The sequence below is a fragment of the Anomaloglossus baeobatrachus genome, chromosome 8 (assembly GCF_048569485.1).
Source record: "Anomaloglossus baeobatrachus isolate aAnoBae1 chromosome 8, aAnoBae1.hap1, whole genome shotgun sequence".
Taxonomy (NCBI): domain Eukaryota; kingdom Metazoa; phylum Chordata; class Amphibia; order Anura; family Aromobatidae; genus Anomaloglossus; species Anomaloglossus baeobatrachus.
Window position 1 is genome coordinate 9,263,203 of NC_134360.1, and position 13,452 is coordinate 9,276,654.

Genomic DNA, 13,452 nt, shown 5'->3' on the forward strand with positions numbered 1-13,452 from the left:
CCACACACTTTTACAGTGAGGCCACTCACGTCTTTAGTGTCCCTGATGTCATAAGTTCGGTAACCAGAACAATGCACTTCTTCCCCTTCAGACAGGATTCCCAGAAGTCGTAAAACCTGACAATGTTGGGGTGCTGTAAACCTTTCAGCATCTCGGCTTCTTCTTTAAATCTCTGTCTCTCGAGCTTTGTTAGTTTTCGATCCTAAAGATAAAACACAAAATATTAGAATGTTACCGTTTCCCTTAAATGTACAACATGTAACACTATCGAGATCTCTGCATTTTTCATGGTTATTCATCACACATGGAGGTGCCAAGCTACAAAAAGACTAAGAATAATGGAAAAAGGAACAATAAACTAAGAATAATGGAAAAAGGAACAATAAACATTCCAAGGATTCTTCCAGAAGTGTCCAAATAACATGGTGTTGGTGCAGAAAGTGCAGCAGTATCTGAGTTTCGGAATTTGAGGAGCACAAATCAGTGTCCGGGAGCTTCAGGCTATGTCCGTTTTCCCTTTCTTACTTTATAGCTGAATCTTTTATATCCTTCACTTTCTATCCTGATCCCCAATGTTTTTGGTTCATCTCAGCTTTTATGCCAAAAAACTGGTTCCATATATACGGTAATCATTCTGTGCGTCTCCTGCTGCTCCAGAACATGATGCCGGTAGGTTAAGTTGCTCACTAAAGGTCACAGAAGGTTTGATTAATATTTGTTACATTATATGAACCAATAATTAAATATTTTATAACATTAAAAGTGTAGACGAGTTTAAATTCCTGAAGCCAAATCCTTTACAGAATACGACCAATAACAAGAAGTACAAAGTCCACAGATATTTCCAGTATGGAGGACGCAGGAGATACATTCTGGAACCAGTGACATTTACAAGATCCATAAAAGCGTTGTCTTCCCCGATACGTCCTATGCATTATACGCAGTAAAATAGAGTAAGTCTTTACGAGGCAGCGGATCCAATGCCCCAAACCCCAAAGTAATTACCGCACAGGGAAACTAAAGAATCTTACAGAATACTTATTACCAGAAATCAATCCCTTCCATTACTCACTCAGATTATATGAGCTGTTAAAATCTCAAAATTAAATACATAAGTAAACCTCAAATGGTATTAAGCTGCGCAAACCCCCAGAAATACTACATGGAAATAATGTCACAGCACAACGGACAATTGTTATTTTAAAAACAGATATGTTGTTTCTTTGTAGAGTCCAATTTAGGACTCATCCCCCAAAAATGTTGAGGGTGGGAGGGGTTACTGTTTACATGTTCTTTGATTAAGGAGACAGACACTTTTCTTCCTATTTTGTTATTATGTTGTTTTAAATTTTTGTTTAAGTTTGTAGAACGTTAACAGACAATTCAAAAATACAAATATAAAAGACAATGTCGGGCATATAGGAAACACAAGGGAATCATTGTAAGACCCGACATCTACACCTAGAGCGTCCTGAGATCTGGAGAGGGGGCCACTGAAGGTCACCTTGAAAAACGTTATAGCAGATTACAAAGGGTCGTAGAGGAATTGGATTATATAGATTTAATGGAAAAACTGTAGAGGAGCCGCTCCTGAGCATCATATCATCGACATAAAAAGACAAGAGGAAAGGGATGAATCTTCTAGTTTCTGAATAAAATGAACAAACTCAATTATCCAACAATAACATTTATTTATAAGTTGAAGAGCAAATTCAAAATTCATGAAAAGTATACAAACGTCAAGATTTCGCAAAGGAGTGAAACTGTGATGAGCAGATCGGATCATTTGTTTATTTAGGCGCTGTCATAAGACCAACTGTCCTCAATCTGTTCTAACACTATAGACACATCTTCTAAGTTTTATATTCAATTGTGGAGGATAGAGGAAGGAGGAAGAGACAGACAAAAGGAGGAAGAGACAGACAAAAGGAGGAAGAGAGAGACAAAAGGAGGAAGAGACAGACAAAAGGAGGAAGAGACAGACAAAAGGAGGAACAGACAGACAAAAGGAGGAAGAGGAAGGAGGAAGAGAAAGACAAAAGGAGGAAGAGGAAGGAGGAAGAGAGACAAAAGGAGGAAGAGACAGACAAAAGGAGGAAGAGACAGACAAAAGGAGGAAGAGAGACAAAATGAGGAAGAGGAAGGAGGAAGAGACAGACAAAAGGAGAAAGACAAAAAGGAGGAAGAGAAAGACAAAAAGGAGGAAGAGAAAGCCATAAAGGAGGAAGAGAAAGCCAAAAAGGAGGAAGAGAAAGACAAAAAGGAGGAAGAGAAAGACAAAAATGGAGGAAGAAAAAGACAAAAAGGAGGAAGAGAAAGACAAAAAGGAGGAAGAGAAAGACAAAACGTAGGAAGAGAAAGACAAAAAGGAGGAAGAGAAAGACAAAAAGGAGGAAGAGAAAGACAAAAAGGAGGAAGAGAAAGACAAAAAGGAGGAAGAGAAAGACAAAAAGGAGGAAGAGAAAGACAAAAGGAGGAAGAGAAAGACAAAAGGAGGAAGAGACAGACAAAAGGAGGAAGAGACAGACAAAAGGAGGAAGAGACAGACAAAAGGAGGAAGAGACAGACAAAAGGAGGAATAGAAAGACAAAAAGGAGGAAGAGAAAGAGAAAAGGAGGAAGAGAAAGAGAAAAAGGAGGAAGAAGGAAGCCAAAAGGAGGAAGCCAAAGGAGGAAAACAAAGGAGGAAAACAAAGGAGGAAAACAAAAGGAGGAAAACAAAGGAGGAAAACAAAGGAGGAAGAGGAAGACAAAAAAGGAAGGAGGAAGATAAAGGAGGAAAGAGGAAGACAAAGGAGGAAAGAGGAAGACAAAGGAGGAAAGAGGAAGAGGACGGAGGAAAGAGGAAGAGGACGGAGGAAAGAGGAAGACAAAGGAGGAAAGAGGAAGAGGACTGAGGAAAACAAAAGGAGGAAGAGAAGGATCTATCTGCTTTATTGAGACCAGAAATAGTCCCAAGGTGCCCAAATTGTCTCAACTGAGTTAAGCTTTGCATTTAATATGGCAGTCATGAGCTCCATAAAGCAAATATTGTAAATTGCCCGGAGGTAGAAAGGCTCCAAAATTTTTAAAGGTTCTAAAGTTCCGTAAAAGTTGGACAGACACCTCTCTGGTCCTTGGAAAATTGACTTTCCAATGAATATCAAACATTATCTATGGGACGGACCCAAAATCTATTATGTTTGGGTAATGGTGTATTTAAAAAAAAAACAAAAAAAAACTCGCCATGTAATACCAGAATTTCCCAATGTGTAATCACTACATGGTCGCTGCTTAACCTGTACAAAAAAAAAAATCATCTCCCATATAAAATAGGTGTTATCTGGGCAGAGAAACTGTTTAAAGGGTCAAAATCTAAAGTAGTCCTAATTCCATGCAGTGGTCAAAAGCGTCACTGTCCCGGCTGGGAGTCATTTTGGACGCTCAATTTTTGATCAGTAACTCTTGAACATTAATGTCTCTTCTACACGATACATAGTCACTTTCCTGCAATTGTTCTACTACTTCCCAGTTATGATACACAATTTTTTTTTTACATTATTTCCATGTAACCTTTTTTTACCAGATCTTCTGCTTTATCCTCCTTCCAAGAAATGGTGTTGGAATTAGAGACAAGTGCTTAATATTTTTGCCGAGGGCGCTCCACATACTTAAATCCAATCCTGCCGGCTTTATGCTTAGGTAAATATAGGCCATATGCTTATGGATATTTAAAAGGTTATTTTAAGAGTATGTCAACCTCGTAATTAAATATTAACCAGTGAATGTTTAAAATGTGTTCTACAGAACGGGGCAGATTTGCCTTTTTACATCTCTATTTTTTTAATATAGTCTAAAACCAGGACCTTAATTATCCAACGGGATTGAAGAAGCATTGTGGCCTTTTAATGAGTTATAGAAGCGTCTTCTTTGCCCACCAACAATGATCTGAAACATAGGATATCAGGTGTGAATGAATAATATGACATAATGAATATCCCTTTGTACCCAAACCCCTGAGGACACTGTAGACACGGCGAAACTTGACTGGAAGAAGGAGGACACTAAGATTGCAGGGGTTTGAGGTCCAGCTACACTAATTACTGCACTCAAATATTTGAGTTGGGGGGGGGGGGATAAAAAAAGTCCCCATTACATGGGAGCATCTACTTAATATTATGGCCTCCAGGACTTCCAAAGCTACAGTTGGTAGCAGTGGTTTGACATCCGATCTGCCAAAATCTGTCCAATAAAAAGAAGCTACTAATAATATTATCGGTTAATAAAAGAAACATTGTGTCTTGCTTGCAGAGTGCAAATTAACGGTATTGTTAGAAGTTCCTAGGACCACAGCATCTGCTAAATCATCAGAGGTTACAAAGTGATTTATTCATTTAATCCAGGCTGTTCCAGCACCGAGGCCCCAATGGACAGATGTGCGGAGATTTCTCCAGCAAATTAAAGAGCCACAGATTCCTCCTGGGAACGCACAAGTGGAAAACAGGCGAAAGGTCTCCAGGAAAGAAACAAAATGATCTGTAGCCGGCGGTGCCCCGAAAAACCAAACAATATCATGTCAGCAGCGAAGACTGGTAAGAACGCGGTGAGAAAAGGTCTTTAAAGACTTAAGAATATGTTCAAGAATGCGGAGAAGGTGCGGGGAAGACGAAAAGTGTCACACACAAAGGCAATACATTGATAGCAGATGTCCGGAGCTTGCTTTATGCATCTCTCCAGACTGGATATTGGGTGTCCGCCGGTGGCAAAACCTAGAAACGTGGAGCCAAGGTGAGGAGTCAGGGTTCTCCCTTTTGTCACCAAGAACCCCAGTAAGGAATTTGGGGAATAAAAGGAAAAGATCTCCAAATCTTGATTGCCAAATAATCAAATTACAGGGAGACGCAGCAACAATGGAGACAACTGTAGCGAGATAACAATGTTACCCAAAAGGGAGTGGGGGATGGGGCTCGGTAAATTCTGTGCTGTTTTTATGTGTGCATTAACGGAAAGAGCCGAAATCCCTCTCTGCGGGCTGAACTGAGTTTCCTTCTATCTACAATGTCTCCGATACAATCAGCTCACAATGGAAATAGCAAAATTGCAAAGAAGCGGTGGAGCCTAAAGGGGAAAACTGGGTAAAAAGCAAAATATAAGTCACATAATGGCCAAAAATAGTGTTATTCCTCAAGTACACACAGGACAGACGATTCTGAAAGATATTTGCAACAAAAATATCAGGCACTCGCTTGCCATCCCCCCCTGTGGATCTCCCGCAGGCTGCCCTTCCGGTTCTAGCACCTGGATGACCTCGCGGTCTTCAGTCACCTGACCCCTGAGGCTTGTAATTGGACGATGTGGAACAAAGCGCCAACAATCAGATGACTGAAGAACAGGATGCCATTGCTCCTTATTCCAGCAAAGACCCCCGGAGCAACCTGCGCAAGGTTGATACCAGACGAGGAGGTTATTGTCACATCATCCAGGATGCTTGGAAAAATTCTGCTGAAGCCAAACATCCCCTTTAATTTTTTGTTGTGGCGCAAGAAGAAAGTAGAGCGCTTATTGTCAGGTTTCTGTCATGAGTATCTCGCTCGGGGGAGACCCCGGGTGAATCTGGTGTCAGATGGTCACAGCCCCTGGCAGCTTCACTACTGATATTTGATAACATCTCCTTGCTTGTGGTGCTGTAAAAGTTAAGCACCCTTTCCTGCCTGACTGCTGGCTGTAGCTGTCAATCTCAGGTGTGGCTCTTTGGGATCACTTCCCTTCCCTATTTAAGTCATGTGATCTGATCACAAGATGCCTGTGATAACAGATGAATCCTCATGTCTATGTGGTCTACTTTGGAAGGAGCCTGCTCTGGAAGAAGGCTGTCGTGTTGTATGCAGCGATGGTGTTGCCTGCTCTGAAGACGCATGGAGTGTTTTTCCTTTGCATGTCTATTTCCCCTGTTTTTTTTCCTTCCGTTGTGTTTCTCTAGTGTAGTGGCGAGACTAGTGATCATGTTGGCCTGCTCACTAGCCAGGGTGAGTGTAGGGCTAGCTGAGGTATCGGCGACAGTTTGCATGAACCTATATAAGGATGCTAGGGAACTCAGGAGTCAGCTTGAGGTGAGTTCAGTTCAGGAGGTGCCCCCTAACCCCCCTCTCCCTAGTGGCAGGGACCTCCGTTGTATCATGACCCGTGACTTGTAACATCTTCTGGTGGGATTATCAGGTACTAGGTAAACCCCGCTAGTTACATTCGGGACAGTTCCTTCACTAGTAACAGCTGATCAAGGTATTGCCGGACATCTCCATAAATAACGGAGGAGATTCCATAAGAGATGTGTGGTTTATTATTGACCAGTATATTACTGTATCGCACATGCTGCTGATGAATATAGTATATAGCGGCAGTGCGGCACTTTATAAATGAGCTCCCGCTGTATCCAATAAATCCTACAGCGCAGCCTCATCAGCCAGTGACAGTCTAACACTTTGCCTTTAGCACAAGCAATGACCTAAAAAAAAATATTGAAAAAAGGATGTAGTTTGTTACACAATAGCGGTGGTATATTTATAGATGCCGGGTTTTATAGCGGTACTATGCAGCAGCAAGAATGGATCTGTAATGAGAATGGCGGAGAAACAGGCGATTATAATCCTCTGCCTGAACTCCGCAGAGACGGGAGGAGGTGATGAATGAAGCCCGGGCGCCGGGAAAAAATAAAGAGGAACCAGATCTAGAAAGTGCAGGAATCTCGTATAGCACCGAGGGTCAGAGACAGTCTCATACCTATAGGAAGGTTTATCCCAAAATGTAACAGTCTCTGTCCTACAACTCGTGGTAACGCGGAGCCGTCAGTCCGGGGAACCGGCTTTACAGGACTCGCATCCAATCTGGTGGCTCCATCACGTCAGGTCTAAATGTCTGCATCTCTCTACGGAGCTCCCGGATCAGTACGTGGCGGAACAATAAATAATCCCCTTAGTGCTAAAAGTGGTCATAATATACAGAGGCCATTACAGATAATGCGCAGACCACATTTCTGTGGTAATGAACTCATGTTCTTCACTTTGCAATGTTAAATCCAATGACAGACGGGCGCTAATCATTTACACTCTATAGATTATTAAATAGAGCTTAGATTTTCACAGTAAGTACACCAGCCTCATCAGATCTAGGTCAATAGCTGTACAATCCAAATGTTAAATGAGAGTTTATAGAATCCAGCTAAAGCGTGAGAAGTCCAAGTGAGTTCAGTCTCCGCTCCATGCAGCTTGTACTGAGCAGTGTGAGATCTCAGCAGGGAGGAGGGACTCTGAGGAGAGATCAGGCAGGCTAGCTGGGAGGAAATGGATATAAACTTACTATCAGAGATAAACAGCCCACCTGACATGGAATTTTCAAAGTAAATACACCAGGCTCATCAGGTCTAACAAATCTATTTAAACAAAAAAAATGCAGCTTATAGGGACATCTGGTGACAGATGAGCTTGGAGGTTGGGACGGATTGGAAATATACGGCTGTTTTTTACCCTCAAGAACGGCGCCACAACTGTCAAGGGTTAATCTACAATGAAGTGAATGGGGCTAAGCGGCTATGCCACACACAACCTATGGACGGGTGTTAGAAGAAAAAAAGTCTTCTAAGAAAGCAGCCATTTATTCTAAACCTGAACAACCCATCGCAGATACTACAGAGGCTTGGACTGACCCACCGGGGAGACGCCGGATTCTCGGGTAGACCTTCCCCTCCAGGACGGTCGTCCTTAATCTCCCCGACCACATCCTAAAAGGTGAGCACCAGGATCTATGAACGGACGGCCGTCCCAAAAAAACCCCAACATTGTATTCTGACCACCTGTCACCATTCTGCCCAGTAACAGTGTCACATCATCATAAAGAAGTGTCCGGAACAAGACGACGACTGACGGAGCGCAGGCAGCACAATTCCCCACTGCCACGGACATACAGGACTAGTGGGGTAAGGCTTCTATATGTCACCAAGTGTCCAGCTCCATGCCATAATGTGACTTGTACGGGAGGTCACAGAATTTACCATACCGGGGGCATATAGTGGTGACGTGCTGGGTCGGCCTGGCAATAAAGGTGGATGCGACTTGTTTGGACTGACTGGTGAGCAATGCGACTTTAGGATGTGAGATTGGGTCAAGTACAGATAATGAGAATATAAGCACGCGGTATGTGCCAATTGGCAGTGCCATGCATGTGATATGTGCCCAATATCTGTAGCATGCACGTGGTATGTAACCATTGTCCGTGGTATGCACGTGGCATGAGGCCAATATGTAAATGAGTAAAAGACCTCAGTTTTATTACCCGTCTAGAAGACAATCGTGTGTGAATGTGGGTACAGAAGTAAATTAAGATCTTGGTGGGAAAGTGGAAGACAACCCCCATCTAAAACCAGGGATTAGTCGTCAGTTTCCTCCCTCCAGGACACACGGTACCGGGTACACGATCCGCACACCGGGGTAATTATAGAAGAATGTGACACCCGGAGAGGCAGAATGAATCCAATCTCAGAGGATGATCTCTGACAAGGAAATTACTGGGGAGCTGGGACTTTACTAGGAAACAATCAGCATTATCCGCAGCAAAGGTATCGCTACAACCAGGAATTCCAGAATAAAAGGTCGCTGAAACATTGAAGAAAAAAAAAAAAAAAAAAAGAATCGGACAATAATGAGCGTCCACCGTGCCGTGGCTGTAGACGGTCAATCGTTATTGGCATAATGGGAGATATCGGGGTCCCCTGAAGGTGGGTTCTACAGATAACAAGAACACTCATCTCTGGCCAATATTCTCCATTCTCTGTGGCTGGGACAAGCAGCAGGTCTTTATACAGGGATGACGGACACCAGTGGAGCTCGTCCCCAGAGAGGACACCTATTTAGGCCATGTTCCCAAGTTCTGAGTGCTGCCCATGCACTCAGAAAATCTGCTACATTATGGGCTCTTTGTCACATGCTGTATTTTTGCAGCATTTTTTTCTTTGTAGACAAAATGCAGCATTTTACAGTTCCAGCGAAATAAATAAAACTTCTGAAATCTCATCCAGAGGCCGCTTCTATTTTTCTTTCAAATTTGAATCAGAGCGTTAGTTGTCAGTATGTCCGACAATTCTTTCAGCATTTATGCAACATTTTTCACTAAATCAAATAAAGGAGAATAAAAAAAAAATGCAAGTAAAACCGCATTAAAAAATTGCATCAAAAAACCCGTATAAAACAGACGTTTTCCTGCCAAAACTTTCTTTGCAGACAAAAAATTTACTGTAAAAACTCAACGAGTGCACAAAGAATAAGAGTTTAAGCAGAGTGGACGCAATTTCATAAAAAAAAAATGCAAGTGAATAATCCCGGATTTTCTGCACTAATAAAAAAAAAAAATATCCTCAAATTATGACCAAAAATGCCGTAAATGCAGCAAAAATACAATGAACAGGAGACCGCTAATGTAATTATGGTGGAAACAACGGCAGAAAAAAAACCCCCAGTGTTTCCCATGGAGCATTGTTTTCATGTGCGGTCATGAACGGTTATGAAATTACCCTCTTCCAAAAGCAAGAAAGCCATCTATGAAGTGACACGTGCGCCAACCACACAATGCAGCCTTCCTGCCCATGAAAACAATGCATTGTGTAGGTGATAATACACTTATTTAGGCTTTGTTCACACATTCTGTAATCTTCTGTTAGAAGGGGCCCAGCAGCAATCTGTTGGCAAAAAAGTTCTGCAGACACAACTTATCAGTTTTAAATAACGGATTTCCACTAGATCCATTATTTTTTAACAATGAAGTCTATGGAAAACAGATCCAATAATTAGCCATCCATTTTTCTTATAATGGATCCGTTTTTTGCTCATTGGATCAGTTGCAAATGGAAGATAATGGATGGCTAAGTAATAGATCAGTTTTCCAAAATTTCAATGTTAAAAAAAATGGATCCAGCTTAAAATTATTTATTTATTTTTTTTTTTAAATGGACCTGACAACTGTCTGCAGAATGTTTTTGCCAATGGATCTCTGCTGGATTCAGTCTATCGGACGATTACTCTGCTGCTGGATCCGGTCTATCGGACGATTACGCTGCTGCTGGATTCGGTCTATCGGACGATTACTCTGCTGCTGGATCCGGTCTATCGGACGATTACTCTGCTGCTGGATCCGGTCTATCGGACGATTACTCTGCTGCTGGATCCGGTCTATCGGACGATTACTCTGCTGCTGGATCCGGTCTATCGGACGATTACTCTGCTGCTGGATCCGGTCTATCGGACGATTACTCTGCTGCTGGATCCGGTCTATCGGACGATTACTCTGCTGCTGGATCCGGTCTATCGGACGATTACTCTGCTGCTGGATCCGGTCTATCGGACGATTATTCTGCTGCTGGATCCGGTCTATCGGACGATTATTCTGCTGCTGGATCCGGTCTATCGGACGATTACTCTGCTGCTGGATCCGGTCTATCGGATGATTACTCTGCTACTGGATCCGGTCTATCGGATGATTACTCTGCTGCTGGATCCGGTCTATCGGATGATTACTCTGCTGCTGGATCCAGTCTATCGGATGATTACTCTGCTGCTGGATCCAGTCTATCGGATGATTACTCTGCTGCTGGATCCAGTCTATCGGATGATTACTCTGCTACTGGATCCGGTCTATTGGATGATTACTCTGCTGCTGGATCCGGTCTATCGGATGATTACTAAGCGGAGTTACTGTACTCAGCCTAATCAGAAATATTGAGTCAATGTTTCACCTTATTTTCATTTTCTTTAGTCTCCTTTTATCTTGGAAACAAAGTAAATTCCAACTTGAAACAAAATAATAATTAATAATATATAAATTAAAACTGGGCTTTTGTGCCTGAAGTCAGATATATCAGAGTCTCTTACATAAGTTGCAAATAATATATACGACAAATAGGATATCGGAATTCCAATATATTAAGAACATTTTTGTAATAAAAATGCCAAAAATCTGTGTAATTTTGATTTACAAATGATTCCATGGTCATCTGGATCCAAGGATAGTTTGGGGCTGGCAGCGTGCGCACATCCATCACATTGGGCACGGTGCAGTCCGGGCACTAATGGCTCGAGCCGTCGCTCCGCGTCTGAAGCGTTATCAATTTCAGAACATTAATATGAATCTTGATCTCCTTCCAGATCATCCAAACAAGGATCGGCTCCATGGAGAAAGATCCGGTGCTGACGAGCAAATATACAAAAAGCATCAGAAGTATTGATCCGGCAAGAAAAAGTCCTTCCCTTAGGAAAAAGAACACTATATATTATAGCAACATTGTATCTAATGATTGGTCCCTGGAGCCGCCGGTCACGACTACAAGGAAAGTAGGAAATTACGGGCCCAGTATAGGTTATTATAGGTGTTATTATATATATTATATTATATATAGTATAGGTGTTATTACAGGAGACCGCAGTGCCATATTATCACAAGTCCTTGGATGGTCGGTGACCATATCGGCCACTTTCCCACCGATCACCAAATTACCCATCAAATCGGATAACAAACAGCCTGGACTTCTTCAAACTAAAATATTGCATTCAATGGTCGGGATAGAGCAGCCTTGAATCTAGGCAATAGGATAGAGATTTACTTTGTCAGCAGCTCATTTAACTGGGAAAAAATTAAATAATAAAATTTTGGAAATCTTTCTGCCAGCTCCATATCTAGGAGCCTTCGTCTCAGAGCCGGTCAAATATCAACTATAAAAGCAACGGACCCAAAAATGACATGGACTAAACTTCACCCAATATAGAAACCACAAAAGTTTAGGTGGTCATTTTTTGGTAATTTTATTAAAATTTACTGTGTATGAGCTTCGGTTCCCTTTGGGAACTTTTTTTTTTTTTACTTAAAATACACATCATTGGGGTTAAAATCATTTTTTGTAATTGGATTTCCTCAAGACATTTTTCCTTATTTGCTTTGTATAGCCTCCGTGTTTCAGTGTATATTGCTGGCTGCAGAATGAGTTAACTGAGAATCCATCAGTCCGCTCATGGCGACGGTTTGTAACTCTGTAGATCTGCTTTTTCTGACCTCATCTCAGCTGATTTAGGACTACGGACCACATGAACACTGGATATGTAGGAAAACAAACCTGTAAAAGCCAAATGGAGCAACATATTTAATGAAATAAAGTGCAAAAATTATTTCTAGCCCCAAAATACATACATTTAGGTGGAAAAAAAAATATGTCCCCAAAAGGTGGAAAAAAAATCCCTCTAATAAGCAGCTACAAGTGATATAAGCCAATAGCTTTAATTATGGTATTCCAATGTGTTCACTAAATGAATTATATTTATTTTTTTGTTGGTTATTCATCATTTTTGGATATTAAAACCATAATATATATATATATATATATATATATATATATATATATATATATATATATATATATATATATATATATATATATATATATATATATATATATATATATATATATATATATATATATATATATATATATATATATATACACACATATATACATATACACACACATATGTCTTAATATCCAAAAATGATTAATAACCAATAATATAAATATATATATATATATATATGCGGGGAAGATTGTGCTGTGATGGAGAAGCGGCTGAACACAGCTGAGCAGATGTGCAACATTACAGAACCTTCGGATACATCTGTCGGCAGCAGCTGAAGCTTTTGGAGGTGACATTTAATAAAAGCTTTACTAAGGTTTGTGATATTATATTTAGGTTTTAAAAAAAATCTGCAGGGTCTCAAAAATCATTTCGGGTCATATTGACCCGAACAGTACAGCAGGGTTAAAAGGGCATGAAACGTGCCCCAGGATAAACCTAGAACACAATATAAATCTGCCGCAAGTCAATTCTTTCAGCTACAGATTCCACTTATTAATGAGTAGGAAACTTCTGCACCAAAAACACAGCAAAATGTAGGTTTCTTCTACACCAAATACTTACCATGTGCGCATACCGTAAGGCCGTGTGCACACGTCGCGTTTTTATTTAATTTTGTATAGTACAGTATAACATATTTAAAAAAATTGCAATATTCCAGCTTTCACACTCCGCACTAGTGGTGAACTTACTGCTGAAAATCCGCATTGGAATACACAGTATCAGCCGAGTAGAGGAGATTAGATTACTTTTATATGGAGACTTCCTGCGAAAATGTTAAAATCTGCAGCCTGTTCTCTCTTTTGTGCAGAATTCACCATCACGGATATCAGTCTTTGCAACACAAAATGCAAAATCTGCAACAATTCCGCACCAAAATCTGCAGCTAAAATCTGCTGATTTTGCAGTGGATTAGTCGTGGACAAGTTTCCCGTGCGCCTATAGGCTGATGAATATGCAATAAGATCATATTTCCTGTCACTTAAAAGTTTTTCTGTACAAAACTGGGAAAAGATAAGCTCATTATCAATAGA

The 13,452-nt window shown here is 40.9% G+C and overlaps 1 protein-coding gene across 12 annotated transcripts in view; it reads right to left on the reverse strand.

Moving 5' to 3' along the window:
- WNK2 (WNK lysine deficient protein kinase 2) overlaps window positions 1-13,452 on the reverse strand; it is a 162,247-nt gene that overhangs the window by 101,378 nt on the left and 47,417 nt on the right. For all 12 annotated transcript variants that reach the window (XM_075321285.1, XM_075321293.1, XM_075321284.1 and 9 more), the window contains exon 3: window positions 30-202. In XM_075321285.1, coding sequence (XP_075177400.1) covers window positions 30-202 — 173 coding nt within the window. The remainder of the gene's footprint in view (window positions 1-29; window positions 203-13,452) is intronic.